The sequence below is a fragment of the Crinia signifera genome, chromosome 3, assembly GCF_055691185.1.
Source record: "Crinia signifera chromosome 3, ASM5569118v1, whole genome shotgun sequence".
NCBI lineage: Eukaryota > Metazoa > Chordata > Amphibia > Anura > Myobatrachidae > Crinia > Crinia signifera.
In genome coordinates, this window is record NC_139219.1 from 172994129 (window position 1) to 173018003 (window position 23875).

Consider the following 23875-nt stretch of genomic DNA (forward strand, 5'->3'; position numbering starts at 1 on the left):
TCACAATTATAATATGTGGCAGAGGCCTCTGTGGGGGTTTACATGGTTGTAGTTTATGTAAACATTTTGAATGTTGTAATGGACACTGCTAACATTCCATATTTTTTCACATTTAGAACTCAAACTGCAGCATAACCCCAAACTTTTATGTGGACATTTTGATTGTTGATGCAGGGGTGTCTTAAGAGCGGAGGAGGCCCGTGTGCAGCCCCCTCTGCTGCGCCCCCTTCTCTCTGCTGGGAGCAGTGCCGGGATCAGTAGGGTCTGAGTGCTCTAGTGCTCAGACCCTACTGTGCATTCATGAACCTCTGCTGCGTTGTGGAGTCTGAGCACTAAAGCCCTTAGACTCCACTGTGCATACACAGATTGATGGAAAATGGCCGCTGCACCATTTTTCCAGCGATTTCTGCAGTGCCGCTGCCCTCCGGAGGGTAAGTATTACCAAAATGGGTGCAGTGTGGGCCTGTGCGCACGGTGCACACTGCACCCATTATAGATACAGATGGAGCGCCTCTAGTTCTTGCCCGGGGATCGATAGCATGCCTGTGCTGGTGATCGCCAGTGCAGAGGCGCTCCATCTGACTGGAAAGCGCCTGCGTCTCAGTTTTCGGACGGCGCCGCTGCGGGTCCCTGCCCATCTCCACTTCAGGGAGACTGACAGGGTTAGGGGGGGCGGCGAGGGGCATCGGGGCAGTGCGCGCCCCTGGCGAGAGCCGGCCGTCAGCAGGTGCTGGCGATAGAATCGCCAGCCCCTGCAAGGATGGAGCCGGCTCCATCTGTACACCACTGAATTGTTGACATTCAACACTGTCAATATAATGACCATGATGGCATACTGTTGACGTAAAGATTATATACTGTTTATATGATGACCGACATGCCAAAATTAAAATCTAGAGCAGTCAATCAGTTATAACCATTGTTGAAATCCAGCTTTACAACCTTGGCAAACATGAAAAAAAAAGACTCATCCATTCAAAAAAATGTGTGTGGTTTTACAAATTCATGTCGCTCTTCTTTAACATTTTTCTTTCTAAGAGAACGTATGTGCTGTGCTACATGGTTGGCAAAAGTTCAATAATTAAAGGGTTCCAGTCGTATAGTAGATAGCATAAAATCCTAAGAATTAATTATTAACCTTTAATTAAGAAAAGTTAATTAAATAGAATTTAATATAGTATATTATACATACAAGAAATATGAATAATCGATCTAATTATAAAAGACATATACAATTTATAATAATAAGAAAAAAATGCATGGAAATACTTTCTTATGATAGGTATTATGCATTCAATATTTTTTATTCCAAAAACAACCATCCGATGTTTTATGTGGTTTGTTAGTTTGATTTAACTTGATATCAGGGCTCTCTCACAGCCAGAAATGTTAAAAGGAGAGAGCTCTGATATCAAGATAAATCAAACTACATAAAACATCTAATAGTTGTTTTTGTAATAACGAATATTGAATGCATAATATCTATCATATGAAAGTATTTCCATGCAGTTTTTTCTTATTATAAATTGTTGATTTTTTTTTTATTATACATGATCAAGACAAATGGTTGTATATGTCTTTTATAAATGTGTTAGATAAATATGTGTATTTTTGTTTTTAAATAAATAGAGAATCACCTCCAAAGCACTGCTTATTGTGTTTTGTGTTATTTGTATATTTTTCCACCCATATAGAAGGGGTTGGGATCATTTGGTCTATTGCATTATGGTAGAAAGTCATTAGGTCGAATCCATTAGGTCGACATGCTAAAAGGTCGACATGATTCTAGGTCGACATGGGAAAAGGTCGACATGATTCTAGGTCGAAAGGTCATTAGTTCGACAGGTCATTAGTTCGACAAGGTCATTAGTTCGACATTGTCTATGTCGACATTCACAAGGTCGACATGGGGTTTTTCACTGTTTTTTTACCTGAATGTCAACACAGTCGACATGGACACAGTTTAAAGTGCACTGCATCCCCTCGCATCGCTCGCTGCGCTCGCTATGCGTCGGGCACGGTGCCTCGCTACGCTCGGCACACTATTTTATTCTCCCACCACGCCCTAGTGGATGGTAGGGCATGAAATACCGCCTGTCGGCACATGTTGGCTCAAAAAACAGTGAAAAACTCCATGTCGACCTTGTGAATGTCGACATAGACAATGTCGAACTAATGACCTTGTCGAACTAATGACCTTTCGAACTAGAATCATGTCGACCTTTTCCCATGTCGACCTAGAGTCATGTCGACCTTTTAGCATGTCGACCTAATGGATTCGACCTAATGACTTTCTACCATAATGCAGTAGACCAAATGACCGCATCCCTATAGAAGCTGCAGTCATCCACACACCTGGTTTTGTTTTGATGTTGCATAAAAACTTTGTTGTTCCTTTTAATCTAGTGATTTGTAAATATCACCCAAAAAATGCAGTAATACACAATTTGACAAAACCGCTGCTTGGTGCATTTACCTTGTGTTTGTGTGTGGGTGTGTTTTATATTCTGTATTAGTGTACTTTTCTGTATCAGTGATTGTGGCAGCAAGGCATCAGAAGCAGTCTTGTGGTGTTCGTGACAATAATAATTTGTAAAACTGTACCACATTGCAATCTTTTTTAGCATGATATCAGCTTTGTTATTTTATACCATCAAGGATTTTACATAGGAATTCTCATGAGGCCTGAAGTGTTGCCAAGAATAGATTCTGAAGGGGTGCCATATTCTCACAGAATGTGAAGAAAAGAGCCCTTATCTTTGTTCTGTTTATCTCATTGGCAGCGAGAGAAAATCCTGGGAGAGTGTCCAGGACATGCACTTATCAATCAATACTTACAGGAAGGTCTCCTGTAACACAGTGTCAAATTTAAAAATAACATTACAATACATATCCCTGCCAAAAGCTAGAGATGCAATCTTTTTTTTTTTTTTTTCTTTACACAGTAATAGGGCCTACACATGTAGAGATTTTGCTGAGCGATGCCAGGTCGCTCAGCACACAGCGCATCACAGCGATGTGTGCTGAGCAATTTGTCATGTGCAGTGTTTTCCGGTTAGAACTCTGTGGCCCTGACCGGCAATCTAACTAGATTAACCAGGATTCTGGATATGAATTGCCGGGCGATAGGGCTGCGGATCGCTAGGACCCCTACACACGGAGTAATGTAGGGGCAATTTCTAAGCAATCTAGTTCAATTAATCCAGACCGCTTATAAAATGCCATAAAATCACCCTGGGTGTTGGCCCCATAACTCTTTTTCCAAAAAACAAGCGTACACAGGTGTGATTGTCAGGTGGTTATGGGATCAGTGGTGTCAATAGAGGGCTGCGAATTGCACCTGCAGGTCACCCGCCGCGTGGTGACACCATGTGCTGACTTCTCCTCAGAGACCGAAGCTGAGGTCACACCCTTTTCATCAGTGTGCGCACCTTCAACATTTAAAAAAACAGTATGTATGGGACGAGGAACATGGTACAGATTGTAGTTTGAAAACATACATTTTACCAAATTTATTTTTAAGAGCATGTGATGGAAATGTAAGCCTTGATGTAAGTAAAAAATAAAATATAATGTGTGTGTGTGTGTGTGTATATATATATATATATATATATATATATATATATATATATATATATATATATATATATATATGTATGTATGTATGTGTGTGTGTGTATATATATATATATATATATATATATATATATATATATATATATATATATAAAATATGGAAAAGGAAGCCGAGTGCGCCCCTATCATGAAATTCCACCACCAGAAGATAACCAAACAATGGAAATTCCAGACAAATAGTTAATTTACAATTTAATACAATTTTAAAATCCGTAAAACACTTTTCATCTGTATGCAGTATGGTTCGTTAAAGCTAGGAAAAACATCCAACGCGTTTCGTCGATACGACTTCCTCAGGGGCAAATTTCCGTATGTTAGTGGGTAGTGAAAATATTCACTCCCGGTATGCAACCTTCTTATTGAATAAAAAAATGGATCCCTTGAAGATCCTAATGTTGATGCACGACTGCATCAAATTCCATCCGTATTCATATGTGTGTGGGTCCTAAGCTTTTCAAAAAAGGACTCCTCAGACCGGGACACAGCAGGCCAACAATAAACCAACTGCAGTTGGTTTACCTGTATTGTCAGCTTGTCTGACTTCACCGCGCACCCGGGCACCTCAACCCCAATTGGGGTTCACGTTCTGGAGTGCCAGCCACCCCTCCATTATATATATATATTATATATCCCTATAGATTGTAAGCTTGCAGCAGGGCCCTCCTACCTCCAGTCTGTATGTTGTTACCCAGTTTGTTTTATCACTGTCTACTATTGTAAAGCGCAACGGAATCTGCTGCGCTATATAAGAACCTGTAAATAAATAAATATATATAATTATGGAAGGAATAACTGCTGCACTCAGCAGGTCTTTTTAAAGGTTATATTTTCGAAGTGAAAAAAGCTGAGGTTTCGGAGCTTACATGCCCCGTTATCAAAGTGAACTGATGAGACAGTGATGGCACAAACAATCATACCTTAAATAAGGTGTCCTCCTTCCCCTGCCGTGACCCGGTCCCCGCCTGCCATGGACGCTCAGATGCGGAAGCCGGTTCTGACTGGATGTGACGTGTGGGTAGGGTGACCAACTCATCCCTTTAATCCGGGACACATATTAATTAAACAGGTTCTGTGGTAGTTTAAAACCAGGTGAAATGGAGTCTTGAGGTGTGGCAGTTTAAAACCAGGTGAAAGCCAGCCACAGAACCTGTGTAATATGTGTCCCGGATTAAAGGGATGAGTTGGTCACCCTACGTGTGGGGAGCATTCCGTTGGGCTTGCTTGGAACGCAAGCTCCTGGTCACCATGGTGATCTCCCTCACATTACTGACTGATGAGCCTCTCAGCCGGCTGTGGACGGACAAGCGGGATTGATGAACACTAAACATAGTGCATAGTATTACGCATATTACATATAATACATTCATGTGTAAAGTGCATGTATATCAAGAGCATTCTCCTAAATTGAAGTGAACAAACTCGAAAGGTGAAAAAAATACAATCTGTGCATACATTGTTGTGCTGAAAAAGGGGGAGAAATACTGGTGTATATTATTGTCTTAACTTTAAAGTGCTAGTGCATTGATTCTAGAGGGCAGGGGGTGGGACATTTCCATGGTTGTTATTATCAACTATCTTGGTCTCACTATTTTACATTTCATCAGTGTCCTCTGAGATTTGTCTCTTAGTAAACGAGGCACCACCTAATCTTCTTCGAGTTTTGTAACATTCAAACATGATGTGTTAATCACTACTTCGTGTTCATTCTAGCACCCGCTATCTTTGAAAACCCATGCAGTTCCTCTTCCCTATCTGGGGTGTCGCTTTCTGCTGTGGTGTTTCTAGCACAGGTCCGCCTTGCATATCAGTGCTGATATACAGACCACACTGTGCTAGAAGCACTACAGCAGACAGTGACACTCCAGATAGGGAAGAGAAACTGCATGGGTTTTAAAAGATAGCGGGTGCTAGAATGAACACTACTACTTATACATGGCAACTGCAGTATGTTGCAGATCGTGACTATGCCACTAATCTGTTCTTCTTCTCATGTGACAGATGTTAAAAAAAAAAAATTCTGAGAGAATTATACTGTGTTCTTTGCTGTAGACTCAAAACTAAGAGGTATTTTTCTCTATCGTATCTAAAGCAATATATATATATATATATATATATATATATATATATATATATATATATATATATATATATATATATATATATATATATATATATATATATATATATATATAGTGAATCTGGGACAGGCACATTTATTACATATACATGTGTAACTAGCATTTGCACCTATGGAAAAAAAAAACACAATAGATTCTTACTAGATTTCATGAAAACGCTGTATTAGAAAAATTAGAATGGAGGGGCCATATCTTGGGTGGTGGGACGTGTGCCACCACACATAGCACTGTCATTGGCAGCACTTATCAATTATCTGTTTTAATTGCTGTCACTTGTAGCTTTCCTTATCTTTGAGGCCCAATATCACCCATCTTCCAGGATGCCACTGCCAGAAGTACAGCGCACCATCTGTACTGGGGGGTTCTGGTAGTCTGTAACTCCCATCGGCCTCTCTCTGTCCCCCCTCCCTTCTGTGTCTCCTTCCCCCACCCCACCCCATCTCTTTCTCTTTTTTTTTTTGGCTTTCTCCCCATACTTTTTCTTTCCTTCCTCGCTCTCTGTCACTGTCTCCCACTCTCTCTTTCTCTCCCTCCACTCCCCTCTGTCTACCTGATGCTGACTCTCGCACAGTCACAGGCTATGTTTGAAAAATGACAGGTAGGAACTGATTGGTTGGTGGCTTATTACTCTTCATTCTATCACTGTTCAGGGCTCACCCACTGTGGGGTATTCAATGCCGCAGCAAGCGGCCGGCGAGGGGGTTAAACAGCAAGGATTGCTGAAAATCAGCGTTCCTCGCTGTTTAACCCCCGCGACGGCCGCTCGCTCTATTCATCCGTTCTGGGGAAATCCTCGCCGTCACAGGAATTCCCCAAAACAGCGAGACCCAGAAAACTCGCCATTTTTAGCTGCGGGTCTCGCTGCTTCTGGAGCCGCATCCGCCAATTCCCCCTCGCTCAAAAAACGGAGCGAGGGGGAATTGGCGGATGCGGAGGCTGTGTTGAATGCTGTCAGGGTGAGTGGTGACAGCGAGCAGGAAGACCTGCTCGCTGTCACCACTCGCAAACAGCATTGAATACCTGCCATTGAGTCTCTTGCCACTCCCACTTGACACCCTCTCCTCTCATATTCCCTATTTTTTTCATGAAGTCCTCTCTCTCTCTCTCTCCCTGACCACCCCTCTCTCACTCCTCTTTCTCTTTTCCCTCTGGCAACCTCTCTCTCACTCCCCTCACTCTTTCTTTTGCCCCCCTAAGGGACATTTTAGTGACAATGGTTGTGCATGTGTGTGGGGCCTATCAAGATTTTGTCAATGTGGCCCATAAAGTTCTAGTTACGCCCCCTGCTGTAGTGCATCAGTAAGTGAAAACATTATTTTGATTCTAAAACATAATCTGTTACCCGAACACTCAAAGGCTGTTGTGATGAAACATAGTGCTATTAGCATGGGGATGTTGGTCCTGGTGTGGGGGCTTTGTGTCTCCGGGAATACAAACCCACCCTGAGCAGCCTGGGACTGTTTGCATTCAACATTATTGAAGGGGTTACCAGATTGTGGGCCAGATTCTCTATGCTTCAAAAGTGATAAACAGCCAGCCAAACAGCCAGCCAAACAGCCAGCCAATCAGCTCCTATCTGCCATGTCACAGGCTGTGTTAGAAAAATGCCAGACAGGAGCTGATTGGCTGGCTGTTTATCACTCTCCATTTTATCACTTTTGAAGCTTAGAGAATCTGGCCCTGTGTCTTACCCCATGCAATAGTGTATATTTTGCTTAGTGATGTTAATGTATAATTTGGAGGCACATCCAGCTTTGTCTCTCCATGATTATTCCAATAGCAACATAGCCTGTAGAACAAATTCCAATAATTAACTTTTTATTATTGCTAAGACATGACAGAATGCCAGCAATGTGTTTGTTTACAACAACACAATGTACTTTCCCTGGCGATTCTAAGGTGAAAGCAGCCAAAAATGCACAGCATACACTACTACATTCTAAAATTTTCTTTAAATAAGTGCAGAAACGGCTTCTGCATAGCAAAAAATGAATAACAGTCAAACAATCTGCAAGAAAATGAAATAGGTAAAACAATATATTTTATCAATCCATCAAAAAAGAAATAAGAAAGATGGAGAGGTTTGAGATCCACAAGTAAGAATTGTAGTTCATAAGCCATTAAATGACTGATAACATTTTTCATAATTTGAAAATGTTAATATAACACATACTCCATATAATTTACAGTGTTCAAAACTGCAGTCGTGTGCAAAAAATGTTTGTGATGCCACTGATCTGTTTCCCTTGATTTATCTATTTTCCACTGACCTTTATCGTTCCTATTTTGAATGTGCAGTTTAATGTAAATCATCTCAGATGCAAAACTTTAATTGTATAAAGCAGATTCATATATAAGAGAGCGCCAAGATATATAGTTTTGTAGCCCCTAAATTGCTGAATGCCCCCCCCCCCCCCCTCAGGGACAGCCGGATTTACCCACCACACCACCTACAGTACCTGACCGAGTTAGATAGATAGAGCTGTCTGTATAAATATTTTTCTGTTGAGGGGGGTCTGCTGCAAATGTGGAGGAGAGAAAGGGTGAGACCTGTCCACAGTAAACAGCCACACACTGGGCGGCATGTACTAAAGAAAAAATGTGATACCCTTCAGAAGCCTATGGGCTTCTTAACGCTGACCACACACCCGGCCATACATCCTCCTCCCCCTAGAAAACACAGCCGGAGGTCCTTCCGGCTTGAGGGGGGAGTAGGAGGGGCAAAGGGCTTCTACTTCCCGGCCAGAGAGAGCCTGCGGATGTGACGGAGACCCCCGCACACCACATCTCCGGTATTGCGGGGGCCTCCGTCACTGCACTGCGATGTTGATTGCATATGTCATTACATATGTAATCAACATCGGTGTGATGGGAGGTGATGTATTTTAATACATCCCGCCCACTGCCTGGCCAGCCTGTGGTTCTTTAGCTGTTGTGAAACTACACATCTCAGTAATTGTGCCAAGGAATGCTGGGAGCAGGAGGTGCGTGCATGGGGGATGAGGGCCATGGAGGTTGGTAAGAAGTGCTGTAGGGAGGCAGGAGATGGGGGAGCTGGAAAGGGATGGTCTATGTCTTGCAAGTAGTAACCCCGGTTGGTGACTGCATGCTAAATGATGCCACTCAAATATATAAAAAAAAATATTTTGGGGGTGGTGGCAGTTGCCCCTTGACCCCCCCCATTTCGACACTTATATTATACAATTTGTTTATAAAAAAATCTGTGCTGTTATATACTATTTATCAATATATATATATATAAATAAGGTACAGTTTTGTGGTGTGGTATATTAGTCTGACAATTTCTAGATCAACACCAAAAGGTTAACACGTGCTATTTGTGTATGAGACTACGTATGTTTGTTATACATGCCTATGCATTTATGTAATACTCTGCATATTGTTTATTCCTTCTGCGCACCTACCGATACAATACTACTGTCTGTATTATCATTGAAACAATGTCCCTATATGTATGCATGCCGAAGCTATATTTGGGTACTCTTTACCTAGCACGGCGCCCATCGCGGGCATTGAATGCACTAAAAAATCGGGTGTGATGCCCGCGATTTCCCATAGGGAACAATGTTAAATGTCTCAATTGACCCGATTTTCCTGTTCAATGCCTCAATTGACCAGATTTTTCCATAGGAAACAATGTTAAATGGCCCACAGAGGCCAAATAGGCACCCTAAAGTGTGAAATGGCCCCCACAATTGTTAACGCCACCCGACGATCAACGTGAACCTGAAGCGTGGCGAGCGCAGCGAGCCCGCGAGGGGCTGCGGTACGCGTCCTATGACCTTTTCATACACCCACTATCCACGTCGGCGTGGAGTTGAGAATAGAATAGTGTGGCGAGCGCATTGAACAGTAAAATCGGGTCAATTGAGAAATTTAACATTGTTCCCTATGGGAAGTCGCGTCGCACCCGATTTTTAGTGCATTCAATGCCCGCGATGCCCGCGATTTTTTTACCTGCGATGCCCACGATCAAAATCGTGGGCGCCGTGCTAGGTAAAGAGTACCTATATTTGTTCCTGCTAAATGTGCATTTGTTTATGGTATAACTGTTATGGGGTGTTTATTGTTATATTACCAAAAAATCTTCAATAAAAATTCTTGAATAAAAAAAAATAAAGAATGAACTGAGATTTTCCACTTTGTGTCAATGCTGACACCTGAGCACATGGACCCCCAATTAGTATACTTTGCCCATTACATGGCTTACTTCACTTGCCATGCTTTTCCCATTCTCAATGAGAATCTATGTGTATGAAAAAGAAATGAATAAATCACCTCCCCCTACAAAAAAAGTAAGTTAACCTTTCTATGTGTGGACTATAACCTTGTTGACCTTTAACTTTTTTATTTGAACTATTGAATGTTGACTTACCATTTGTTCGGATAGCACAGTTTTGTATTATTTTGGTTTCATACGTGTGTAGGTACTGTTACCCTGCTTGCTTTTGATTGGTGAATGCAGCCTGCAGAACAACCTTCTCGGCTGTAACAAGTACCGCTTAACTTTGATAGAGCAGTTTTTCAGCGACCATTCTATATAACTCTTTATCCAACCACCAAGGCATAACTTGTTACTTGCTATTATTGCATAGATACAGTAGTTGTAAAAAAATATATAATTGTCAATATCCCCTCTACTGTAGCTAATTTATTGCTTGCCACATTCTCCAGCATTGAAGAGCTTTGTTCATATGGCATTGGACCAAGTAATGCATTTACATATTGGTGTTTTAATTGGCTTCTTGGATTTGATTTAGGGAAGTCATTCCCTTGGGGATAACAGCTGCTGTGAATGATTAAATATTCTCTGTAAAGCACTGTGCAATATATTAGGGTATAAATAAAAGTTAATGATCATTTTTGATGCTGATTGAGCAATATACATTGTTTGTAGCATCATGTGTCCTCAGATGGATATTCCATAGCCATGAACACCTGAAAAAACCATTTAAGAGACTTATGATGAGTTGATAGTAAAATGAGGGTACTTGTTTCCTAGCACGGCGCCTGTCGTAGGTGATCGCATACATTAACTTAAGGTATGCGATGGACGCGACCGACGCGATTATAGGGCTATTTTTATCCTTTTCCCCGACAATGAAAAAATCACATCCATCACATTCATCGCGTCCATCGCATGCCTTAAGTTAAGGCATGCGATGCGACCGATGCGATGGAGCGTTTTTACATAGGGAACAATGTTAAATGGGCCAATGGACCCGATTTTTCATTGTATACTCACCCTTATTTTACATGACAAATGCCCCCCCCCCCCCCCTTTTGAGCCATCAGGGTTGGTAAACAATAAAAATTGGGGTCTGGGGGCCGTTTAACATTGGGGCCAATGTAAAATCGGGTCTCAGGGACCATTTTACATTGATTCCAATTTAATCGCGTCGATTGCATTGCATGTGATTTGGTTGCATGCGATGCGATAGACGCGATTTCTGGGGGTCCCGATGGATACAATTTTTATCGCTGGCGCCGTGCTAGGAAACGAGTACCAAAATGAGTTTAACCAGAGCTGTTTTTTTCAGTTGGTATCAACAGAACAAAGCCTTTCTCTGTTGTCTTCACGGTATATTTTAAACAGAGTCCTCTGCCCCAGCTACTCTAAAACACAGGGAGTCATTATCCCGGAAATAAGACCTTCTGTAGCATAGGTGAGTACGATTTCCTTTGCATTTAGAAAAAAATAAGGAAATAGCGTTTTATCACGCATGTGCAGGGTCGTATAAATCTCTAGTTGTGCGCGCCTCAGCACTGGCAGCATACTCTCGTAGTTTATAACAAATACTCCTCATCCATGTGATGTGTAATAGGATCTGCCTTGTAGCAGATGCAGAAAGACAAGATATAAGCGATAATTCGCATATATCTAGAGAGCGCCACAGTTGGATGAATTCAATACAAATTTATTAATCTAAAATAACACACAATAAAATTGTACAGACAATATAAGTTTATAAAAATACAAAAAAGTAAAAAGAATCAATATATTCGCACACACTCCTATTGACGATTTCAAGGGCTGTAATAGACAGCTGATTGTCCTTTAAATTGATCCCTAAATGGATTTGGGGAATTATAAATGTCAGTGGCTTACTCAGAGTATTTATCAATGATTAACCGACCTCAGATCCTTTGAAATTTGAACAGCCGAGAGAAATATTCAGTTGTGCTGTGTATATTCAACAGACAGCTCCAGCACCCCTGTCAGCGGTCGCCGCCTGTTGACAACCCGCTGATGAGATGTTTCACAGGGGGCGAGCCGTCCGTCTCCTGCAATCAGCGCGGATGGAAGTTTGCTGTACTGCCGGGAATCACAGAAGTCAGGACACAGTGCAAACACTCACCCAGGTTGCGGTGGCTTGAATTACCGGTCAGACGCCGGCTGCTTGTTGAAGATAGCAACACACTGGGGAGGTCACTCTGGAACGGCTTTGAAATTTTTAAGGCAGGTTGAGGTAGATTGTTAAGCGGTTGCTCTGAGTCGGCTACACGGAGTGCCAGCTGGTAAAAATCCCTTGACGCGTTTCTCCGCTATGTGGGTAAGCAGCGGTTTCCTCAGAAGGTATTGTAGCAGATGCAAAAGATACATATCCTAAAAGGCATCTATGCACATAATTGCTAGTTTGCATGAACTGTAATTGCATGAAGACTTCTTTGCTGGGCTTTTCCATGTCTCGGAACAGCCCGTGCCCCTTATTGTACCTCTCTGGACAAAAAATTATTGAATCATGCAAAATGCCCACGGGTCTGCAGTTTCACATTTGTTTGTATTCACATTCTGAGAATAAGCAGAACAAAATCACTTAATATGCTGTAAACTACACAAACTGATGTAGCAGGGGTGTGACTAGAATGTTGTGGGCCTCATAGCAAAATGTTGAAAGGGCCCACCCAACATCACCGCTGTCACTACAATTCTTTTAGCAGGGGGAGATGAAAAAAAGTGAGGAGAGTGAGAGAGTGTTGGGGAAAGAGGAAAAAGTGGAGAGAGGGGTGGTCAGGGAGAAAAAGAGATTCCTGAAAAAAGAGGAAATGAGAGAGAGAGAGAGAGAGAGAGAGAGAGAGAGAGAGAAAGAGAGGTGCTAGCAGGGGTGAGACTTAGGGCCTTATTTTGGTTCATTCTTTCTGACAAAATCCTTCTTAGATGGGCAAAACCATGTGCACTGCAGGTGGGGCAGATGTAACATGTGAAGAGAGAATTAGATTTGGGTGGGGTTTTACTTCAAAGTGAGATCTATATTGCAGTGTAAAAATAAAGCAGTCAGTATTTTCCCTGCACAGAAACAAAATTACTCACCCAAATCTAATTCTCTCTGCACATGTTACATCTGCCCCCCTGCAGTGCACATGGTTTTGTCCATCTAAGAAGGATTTTGTCAGAAAGAATGAACCAAAATAAGGCCCATAATCTCAAGGAGGGAGAGAGAAACAGGGGAGCAAGAGACAGTGAGAGTGTCAAGGATAGAAAGAGAGAGAGAGAGGGGATGTTGGAGAGAAAGGGGGAGAGAATAAGAGAGAAATGGAGAACTTCAGGTAGGATAGAGAGGAAGAGACTGTCAGAGTGTCAGGGAAAGAAAGACAGTGTGTATAGGGAAACAACCAGATGGACAAAATGACAAACAGGCAGACAACACCATATGCAGGGGCTGGCTGGCAACTTTTAGCCTGGGGGGCAGGTCCAGAGCAATGGCCCATAAGTAACAGTGCATCGTTAAATGGAGTTTTTTGGTTTAAAAAATATGTATTAATAAAAAAAGATTAGGCCTGGAGTTGATTATACTGTAGATACTTGAATGAGCTCAGCTGTCACTTGCAGCACAACAGCCACACACAAGCAAGTTTCACTGACTATGATACGGCCTATGCACAGTAGCACGGCCGTATCCGTTTGCTTTGTACAGATGTAGCGCTGCTCATCCACCGTGGCTCGCCAGACCACCCCCACTGGTGAGCGGCACTACATCTGACTGGTGGGGGAGTGCGGCGGGGACCGGCGGCGAGGTGGTGGTGACCCGGGGAAGCCCCCCCCAAAAAAAAATAACACATTGCCGTTAGTGGGTGGAGAATAATTCAGTAAGAGGGCAGAGCTAAGATCGTGACCCATGGTAAAAAAAAACAAAAACAAAACTTAAAACATTTGCCCCTTCAGAGGTGAGGTGGGTGGCGGCTGAGGGTTGGGAAAAAAAACCCTACTCCCCCTATATAATAACAGTAGGACACCAAAAGCTGCTAATCATCTATAATAATACCAGGGCACTACAGGCTGCTCCCCCTGCATAAATAGAACAGGACAGCACAGGCTGCTCCCCCTGTATAAAAAAAGAATAGGACAGTACAAGCTGTTTGCCTGTATCAAAAGAATAGGACACGACAGGCTGCTCCCCCTGTATAATAATAATAACAGGTCACCACAGGCTGCTCCTCCTATGTAATAACAGGTCACCACAGGCTGCTCCCCCTGTAACTGCACTGCTATGGCTCCTGCCTCTCTGCCCTGCTTTCTGTGCCGCAGCCATCCTCCGCCCGCCAGCTCTTCCTCCATGTCAGGTCACCACATGGGTAGGCACATGGGTAGGCGGCGGCATCATGTTACTCAGCCCTCCCCTAATAACGCCGGACATTTCCTCAAGCAGGAGGATGGCGGCCATGTTCTGGTAGCCGCGGCCATGTATTGAAGGCCGCGGCTGGCACCGTATACAGAAAGAGCAATAGCTGGTGCTGGACCACCGGGCGGCCCGCCCGCAGCAGTATGTGACAGGGCGGCCCGCGGCAGTATGTGACAGAGCGGCCCGGGGGGCACATGGCACCCTGCCCCCCGGCCCAGCCCGCCCCTGACCATATGGGAGCATATACTGATGCACGGGTGAAGAGGGGGGGATGAACCCCAGACCCCTCCATCTGTCGGGGGACCGACAGATGGACCAACGAGCCCCCGTTCCCTCCGTCCCCATGGAGCAGCTCCATGCAGCAGGTCCAGCTTCCACCCCCTCAAATGGAGCAGTTCCATGCAGCATTTACCTCTACCTCCTTAACCTGGCAGCAGCTCAGGCTTCTCCCATGTGCCTCACCATGGGCCTCAATCCCACGCATTGCGGCGGCACTACTATTTGAATGAAAAATAACTAAATTGTTGTGCTGGGGAATGTGTGCTGGCAGGGCCGGCGCCACCACTAGGCAGCTTTAGGCATTTGCCTAGGGCGCCGGCCACTGGAGGGCGGCAAGAGGGAGCAGGTGGATCGAGGCGAATGACAATTCCTCCCTCCCCCCCATGGAGCAAGTGGCTGTCCTTACCGCATCCCCCGACACCCCCTGTGGAGCAACATGGATGCCCTCGCCTAAGCATTATCTGCAGGGCACAGGAACAGTTTAGCCACAACAACAAAAGTTAGCAATATAGCTGCTCCCAGGGAGGAACAGGAGGAGGCATGAGGTGCAGGGGCTCTACCCCCCCCCCCCCCCTTGTGTTCCGGGGGGAAGATGGTACCCTGCCACCCTGCTACCCTGCCCAGCTGCCCACAGTGCTCCTCCTGCAAGGTGCCCCCCCCTCCCCCTCCATCTCAGATGAGTGTGGGATCTGGGTGCTGCTAGCTGCCTCTACTCCTTCCCTGGTTGCCACTACGCCCTGTCCATGCTCCTGCCTGGTGAGCCCAGGGGCAGACAACTCTCCCCTCTCTCACCCTGTGTTACTGCTGCCACTGTATGGATGCTGGAGGCGCCCGGTAGGGTGTCCCCCCTTGCAGCAGCCTAACCCTACCACCCTTTGTACGTGTCTAATCCTAACCCCCGCAGCCTGACCCTAACCCTCTCTTCCCCGTAGGAACCCTAAGTCCTCCCAGTAGTGCCTAAACATAACCACCCCCCCTACCATGACTGTCGATATTCCTGATCTATTTGCGGTCCTGCCTCTTGTGTTGTGAAAGCAATTGGGATGCCAGTGTCAGTATACGGACTGCTGGCATCCTGACTGCCAGGATGTTACCCGCAACACACACACACACCCCCAAATATATATGTATATGTGTGTGTGTATACATATATATATACACCTCAAAGTGGGTGTTGGTGGGGGGGAAATAGACAGAAAGTTTGCCTAGGGAGCTGAGGAACCTAGCACCGGCCCTGTGTGCTGGGCCTTGTCGTCCTCCCTTGTAGTATTTTGTATTCTGTCCACTAGGGGGAATATTTAACAGCGAGACATATTCTTTCTGAACCTTACCCAGTTTACCAAAAGATAAACATGGAAATCAGAGTGATGTAAAATGGTCAGATGCGATTAGGTGATGGGTATGTGCAGAGCAAAGTCAGAGAGCATACACAGTTGGTACTCCATAACTTTAAACTAGCATACAGAGCAGTTCAGATCAAGTATATGGGGGGGGGGTCTTGAAATGCACACCCTAATAATATACATGTATCATAAGGTGCTATCATGCTGGGACTTGTAGTTCTACAAAGAAAGACATGCGGTGCCTGATGCACATTCTATACTATTAAGCTCTGCCATCTCATATAGAGCAATAAATTGAGGTTCTTGGAATATTTTTTGGCCAAGAAATACTAGCCCAACAACCGCGTCAAGGTAACCTCAAATTTTCTGGTGGGTCCCTAATACTAAGTTTAAACCTGGTGCGCAGCACCCCACAAAAGCCAGTCACCTCAGGGCAGCACACAAGTGAATTGATAAGGTATTAGTTAGTTAATAAAGAAGCAATAGCTAGGGGGTAAAAAGTGTTACGTGAGTGAGAATACTAGAAAGTATAATTAGTGGAAAAATATATAGTGCTAAATAAATGTTATGGTGTGCCGCCCCAAGGAAACCCAGCCAGGCCAACCCAATGGGAGCCACGCCCCAAATCCATCCCTAAAACTAACACAATGTATGCATTTTCAGGACTTACCTTAATTGTGCCTTTAGTTCCAATGTGCAGTCTGTGGACACCAGTGACCAGACTGGTTATACCATTTAGATCAGGTGGGCGGGGTGCTACTTCAAGGTGCGGGAGGTGTGAGGTTGCTGTTGCAGGGTTTCTATTGGGCGGCACACCATAACATTTATTTAGCACTATTTATTTTTCCAATAATTATACTTTCTATTATTCTCACTTATGTAACCCTTTTTAACCCCTAGCTATTGCTTCTTTCTTAACTCACTAATACCATATCAATTCACTTGTGTGCTGCCCTTAGGTGACTGGCTTTCGCTGGCTTTTTGGGGTGCTGCGCTCCAGGTTCAAACTTAGTATTAGGGACCCATCAGAAAATTTGAGGTTACCTTGATGTGGTTGGTGGGCTAGTATTTCTTGGCCAATAAATATTCCAAGAACCTCAATTTATTGCTCTATATGAGATAGCAGAGCTTAATATTTTAGAGTGTGCATCAGGCACCGCATGTCTTTCTCAGTTCAGATCAAGGCAAGGAGGCAATTTGTAAAATAAAGCAGGCAGATGGTGCAGTGTAGTGTGAGGTCAGAGCAGGTCAGGTAGTTTATATAATTATTCCAGACACACAGATGGACAGCACAAAGTTAGCTCTCGCTATAGGTACTTAGGGCAGTATTCAATGATAAATCTCGCCGTGTGCAGCGAATCCTGTTTAGGATTCGCTGCACACTCGCTGCGTTCCGGAGGGCTGGCTGACACTCGCTCTCTCCGTATTCAATGTCCACGAGCGTCTGCGGCAGGGAGACGTGGGACGGTGGCAGGCAGGGAGATTGAAGTCTCCCTGCCTGCCCCAGAACGAATGTGGGGGGAGGTGGGCTCCCTGGGACCCAGGCAGCACAAGCTCCCCCCCCCCCCTTAGAGCCAGCAGGGAACCGGGTATAGTCACTGCTCCCGATCATGCATATGTAATGATCGGGTGCAGTGAATATATGAATATCTAATGAGCGGCTCGGCTCCCGGCCCCCTGCTGGCTGCTCAGTGTAAATATATATATATATATATATATATATATATATATATATATATATATATATATATATATATATATATATATATATAATTATTTTTTTTTTTAACTAAAATATCTCGGCCCCCTTCTGGCTGTTCTGTGTAAAAAATAAATAAATATATATATTCATGTGCTGTAAGCACATGAATAAAAATCGCATGCCCCTTCTCAGAATAAAATTCCTGATTTTTTTACACCAAAATTAAAACAAAAAAACTTTTATTTAAAAAGTTCACATTCCACTTCTCCATGAAAAGATGGAGAATTGCTACACGGAGAGACATGGCGAAAATCACTCAGAAAGATGGCGAGAAGTGCACATTGAATAGGGTTGTTCGCTTTTAGAGAGCAAAAGTCTCCGTCCAACGCGAGAAAAGCACAAACTCGCCATAAAACATGGCAAATTTTTCTCATTGAATACTGCCCTTAGAGCAGAGGTTCCCAAATTCAGTCCTCAAGGCACCCCAGCAGTCTGAGTTTTTGCTTGTGCACAGATCAAACTGACTGCGTTACTAATACCCCTTTTCCATCTGAAACCCGTGTTAAACACGGGTTTTTGAACACGGATCATACCCGTGTAAGACACGGGTAAAAACACTGTTCACACTGCGCACAGACCCGTGTTATACCCGTGTCGGAGCCTTTTACACTAAACCCGGGTAAACTTTGAAAAATCCCAAGAATGCCCACAAGACATAGCTTTTTTCCAGTCCAAACCAGTTTGAAGTCACAAAGGGGACAAAGGGGACAAAGGGGAGGGGTGGTGGGTGGTTACTTCTTACAGCATTGCAGCAATGGAGAGAGTAGCTGTGTCTATGCTGGGCTTGCAGACATTTTGCAGTATTTTGCTGTACTATTCTGCCATGGACAGCTTGATGCAGCTTATAACACTCTGCTACCTACTGCTGCGCTGGAGGAGGAGGACCCAATTCTTTGCGGAGAGGGAGAGTGCTCGTCGCCATTATTTGAGGAGGAGGAGAGTGCTGTTATCAGCGAGTGTTTCCACCATCCTGCAAATGAGCACTGCACCAACCAGAAGAATGTGGATGAGAGATCGCAGACATGGGGAGGCTTTCATGCAGACAGTTCTAAGTTTCCAGGATGAGCAGTGGATGGCACATTTCAGAATGTCCCGTGCTACATTTTTCTATATTTTGGAACTACTGTCCCCTGCCATCACGAAACAGACCACCAAGTTCAGGAAGCCTATTGAGCCCAGCAGGAGGTTAGCAATTGCTATTTGGTGGTACGCTACCCCTGGAGAGTATAGAACACTCTCTTGTCTATTTGGTGTAGGAATTGGCACAGTGTGCAAGATTGTATACCAAGTCACACGGGCATTGCTGAAAACCCTATACCAGCGCTTTATATCCTTGCCGCAAGGACAGCGGCTAGAGGACACTGTCAAGGGATTCAAGAGGCGTGGATATCCTCAGTGTGGTGGAGCAATCGATGGTACCCACATTCCCATCATTGCCCCCCGTGATAACCCCGCAGACTACTATAACCGCAAGGGGTGGCATTCTATTGTCCTGCAAGCTGTAGTGGACCATAAATACTGGTAAGCAATAGTTTACTATTTTTTTTGTAAGGGTGGGCATTTTCTTTGGAGGAACAATATGTAATATACCATTCTTTTTAGTTTCACAGATGTGTTCATAGGTTGGCCCGGTAGGTCACATGATGCGAGGGTGCTAGCCAATTCAGATCTGTACAGTATTGCGGAGGACCAGCTAGTTGGATGTCTGTTCCCTAGAGAGGTAAGAAATTTGTACCCTACACTTTATGTTCACCCATAAACCAATATTTATGTTTTGAACCAGGAATAAATATAATTATTTTTACAGAAATCGGTGACTGTTGATGGTGTGGAAATTCCGGTCCACCTCATTGGTGATGCAGCCTACCCCTTGCAGCACTGGTTGATGAAGGGCTACACCCAGCATGTTCAACTGTCGCCACAACAGATTGCATATACCCATGCCCTCAGTTCTGCCCGTATGGCAGTTGAAAATGCTTTTGGCCGATTAAAAGGACGCTGGCGTTGCCTCATGAAGAGGAATGATGTGGACTTAAAAATCATGCCAGATATTGTCGCAGCTTGCTGCATTCTGCACAATATATGTGAGCTGCAAAAGGAAAACTTTCTTCCTGAGTGGAATGTGCTGGACCAGGAGTTGTTGGGAAACGTACATGATGCAGCAGGCTATGAGGGGGTGCATAGCGTTGCCGCAGAGCGGATAAGAGCCACAATAACTCAAAACCTTACATCAATGTTGCAGTAGGGGACACAGAGAAATATTGCTGGTTGAACAGTTTGTGTTTATTCATTTTTTGTATACTTGAAGTATAATTATAAAACATGTCAAAAAACTTTCTTGTATGTTTTCAAAACTTGACATACAGGTACAAAATGGCTTGGTAAACATTTATTAGTGCAAAAATATAAGTGCAAAGAGAACACAAGAGGGAGGAAGATGTATGACGCAGTGATGGGGGGGGGGAGAGAAGTCATAAATTGGCAATCCTATCAGCTCCAAACTGTCCCTTCAGAAACCCTTCATACACTTAACAGTTTGGAGCTGATAGGAGGGCCTAAAGCACTATCACTGCTCCATACATCTTCCCCTCTGCTATGGCCATTCTAGTTATCACGTGGACCTAATTATTTCAGGCCTAAGAACGTACATCCTTGAGGTAGGAAAATGTATATCTATATATACTATATATTTAAAAAAAAAAAATGAGCACCCTAGTACTGCGACCTTTACTTGCAGGTACAAAATGGCTTGGTAAACATTTATGAGTGCAAAAATATAAGTGCAAAGAGAACACAAGAGGGAGGAAGATGTATGACGCAGTGATGGGGGGGGGGGGGAGAGAAGTCATAAATTGGCAATCCTATCAGCTCCAAACTGTCCCTTCAGAAACCCTTCATACACTTAACAGTTTGGAGCTGATAGGAGGGCCTAAAGCACTATCACTGCTCCATACATCTTCCCCTCTGCTATGGCCATTCTAGTTATCACGTGGACCTAATTATTTCAGGCCTAAGAACGTACATCCTTCAGGTAGGAAAATGTATATCTATATATACTATATATTTAAAAAAAAAAAAATGAGCACCCTAGTACTGCAACCTTTACTTGCCCTTCTATGTATATATATATATATATATATATATCTTATACATGTGCCCTATACTACCTGTGCCTGTAATATGGACTTGTTATGTATTTTAAAATTATATATAAAAAATGTGTACCAACTGGCCCAACTTTGGCTTCTCTACCTACATTGTGCAGAAACCTAACAACCTGAAAAGATACATACAAACATTGCTGTAGCAACAACAGGCCTAACTCAATTGCCTATAAACCCGATATTGTTCGGGTTGTGGGGTTGATGTGTTAGGATACTGAGCATGGTCATAGTTGTACTGGCCATATGCCACTTGTGTGTGGTCTTTTTGTGGTGCTTGTGTATTGGCAGGGATAAGGCTAAACATACGCTCAAACAATGTCATCTGCCTCTCATGCATATCCGCTATTTGTGACATAAAAGAATCATGCATTTCTTTTTCAGATGCTAAAAAACGGGCAATTCTTGCATCTTCATGAGCATTCAAATCGCTATCCGCCTCACGTAGATGTTCCAGAATAATCGTTGTCATTGCTCTCACAGATTGTTCTGTTCTGTTTGGTTTCGGCTTCCTTTTGGGAACGTTATAGACTGTGAAAGGGATAAAAAATGATTTGTTACACACTGATGATATATAAACATTGCATAGTTTAACCAACACATGTTTGCGGCCTTCCGGCACATACACACTACCTATCCATTGCCCATTATGTTTTCAATCCTTTTTCAAAGATAGTTTAAAGGTATTGCGGTGTAATATTGTTCGAGGTTGCCATTCAACTATCCACATATCCCACCATGTGTTAACATAAGTTTTGGTCTTACGTATGGACTACTGCAGCAACTATGACACAGCATGCTAGGATGTGTAGTACCAAAGGAGCTTGAAGTATGATAGTTTTGACACCACTACATAATGTTTGTGTATGTGCTTGTCTGTGTGCAAATTTAATACTTACTATTGGAGCGCAAAGTTGTGGGCTTGGGTGCCTGGGAAATCTCCGTCGACTTGGGTGCCTGTGAAGTCTCCGGCTGAGAAGCCTCTACCTCCTCATTTATGACAGCGCTGACGGAATCATCCTTCATGCTTGACTCTTCCAAACTGCAGTCAGATACGAGCAGTGGGGATGATGGTCCACATTGTGAGCTGGGGAGGCTGTGCTGTGTTTCGGCATGGTCCTCCTCTACTGACATCTGACTATTGGCACAGCTGGATGATGATAGTGCGATGGGATTAGTTAGGGCACTTTTGCCAAAGACACTGTAGCATAGCTCATAATATGGCCAATCAATACGTCCTACACCACTTTTCTTACGATTATGGTCGTGTGTTTTCATAAATTGCTTTCGTAGTGCCTTTAATTTGTTCACCACTTGCTGCTGTGTTTTTTTTATGCCTCTGTCGGCCAGTATAACGGATATGTTCTTGTAGACAAAGGTATCCTTTACTGTACCCGTCATCTGTCTTCTTATTTCTTCCTCTCCCCTAATATTAAGCAGCTCTCTTATCTCACTGTCTGTCCAACTATGGCTAGACATGGTTTGCTGTCCAAATACCTGCTGTGCCCAGCGTTGTAGGGAATGTGCTGTGATGGCTGCTTGGGCCCAGCGTCGCAGGGATTGTGGCTGTGATGGCTGCTTGTGCCCAGCGTAGGTAGGAGGCAATGTGCTGCAATGGCTACTTGTGCCCAGCGTGGCCAATGTGCTGCGATGGCTGCTTGTGCCCAGCGTAGGCAATGTGCTGCGATGGCTGCTTGTGGCCAGCGTAGGCAATGTGCTGCGATGGCTGCTTGTGGCCAGCGCCGGAGGAGCTGCTGCTGGGAAGCCTCCTCGTGGTCAGCGTCTCCCAGCGTCTTCCGGCGCGTCTCCAGCAGATGACATCATCTTCTGGTGCCCCTGAAGAACCAATTACCGGCCTCAGAGTGTTACCCGGATCTAAAACACGGGTAATGTGCATTTACACTGTGCACAGACCCGTGTCATTGCCGTGTTTTACCCTGGTAGATACCAGGGTAGAATTCCCTGGTCTCTCTACCCGTGTTTTGTGAAAAGGACACGTTCACACTGACAAAAAACCTGTGTCGGTGCGCGTCCTCGAGCAAAAACCCGGGTAGAATTTGCTAGTGGAAAAGGGGTATGAGTAATCTGTGCCCACGCATGGGTATCCTTATGCTGTAAGCTATTTTGAGTCTCTCCCCTTCATATCTATTTGAGTAGAATTATAGCATAACCTCCAAAGAACATATATTGCAATAAACCCTGATATTCCCATAATTGATACAGATGCTGTGAGCCTTATTCAGAGTTAGGAGTATGAGGAAAGAAAAGAGGAATTTGCACACGACCATTTTTCATTGTTTTTAAAGTGGGCTGATCAATGCATACCACCCAACTGTTTTGATTTCAGTGGGACAGTCCCCACTAATTGGACACTGTCCCGCTGTCCTACTTATGGTTTGCGGTGTCCTGTGTGTGTGGGGGGTGACAGTTGGAGGAGGCAGTTATCACCATTGCTCTGCAGAGTTGCCACGATCACTGAATAGATGCCATGCACACAGCATCTGTCATTGCAGGGAGGGGAGCCGCAGGCTGCTCAGCTGTTTGTGGAGTGCTCGGCACTCCCCTAAAATGGAGAAAACGGGGGTCTTGGGGCTCGGACACGCCCCATCTATAAGAGGCAACGACACACGAGGCTGTGCCGTTTTGCAGGGGTGGCCGTGCCTCCAGTGCGGCAGGTCATGCTTCAGGGAGAATAAAAATTGTGAGGTATGGAAATATATAGTTGGGAAGGTTGTGTCCTAGCTTAATTCTACATTTCAGTGTATAAATAAAACTGTGTAGAATTTGTTCTATACTTGTAAAAGCAGTCTGTATTTTCCCTCTATACAATTCACACTAAGTATTTATAAATGACTGGGCTTACCTGCCTTTCATATTGTCAGTAGTTATACTTACATTTTTATTTTGTCCATAT

The 23875-nt window shown here is 44.0% G+C and overlaps 2 protein-coding genes across 6 annotated transcripts in view; one reads left to right on the forward strand and one right to left on the reverse strand.

The window, feature by feature from the left end:
* Nucleotides 1-23875, forward strand: part of POPDC1 (popeye domain cAMP effector 1) — a 280642-nt gene that overhangs the window by 192206 nt on the left and 64561 nt on the right. Inside the window, exon 1 of one of the 5 annotated variants that reach the window (XM_083176975.1) lies at nucleotides 23535-23667. The exons of the other annotated variants lie outside the window; for them this stretch is intronic. The gene's annotated coding sequence lies outside the window, so the exon portion shown is untranslated. Of the gene's footprint in view, nucleotides 1-23534; nucleotides 23668-23875 lie in introns of those variants that run through there. 5 annotated transcript variants of the gene reach the window in all.
* On the reverse strand, nucleotides 20977-22193 carry LOC146063987 (uncharacterized). The gene is made up of 2 exons (XM_083176966.1): nucleotides 21861-22193; nucleotides 20977-21492 (listed from the first exon to the last, which is right to left on the reverse strand). The coding sequence occupies exons 1-2, from the start codon at nucleotides 22093-22095 to the stop codon at nucleotides 21119-21121; spliced, it is 609 nt and encodes a 202-aa protein (XP_083033092.1). The 5' UTR covers nucleotides 22096-22193; the 3' UTR covers nucleotides 20977-21118.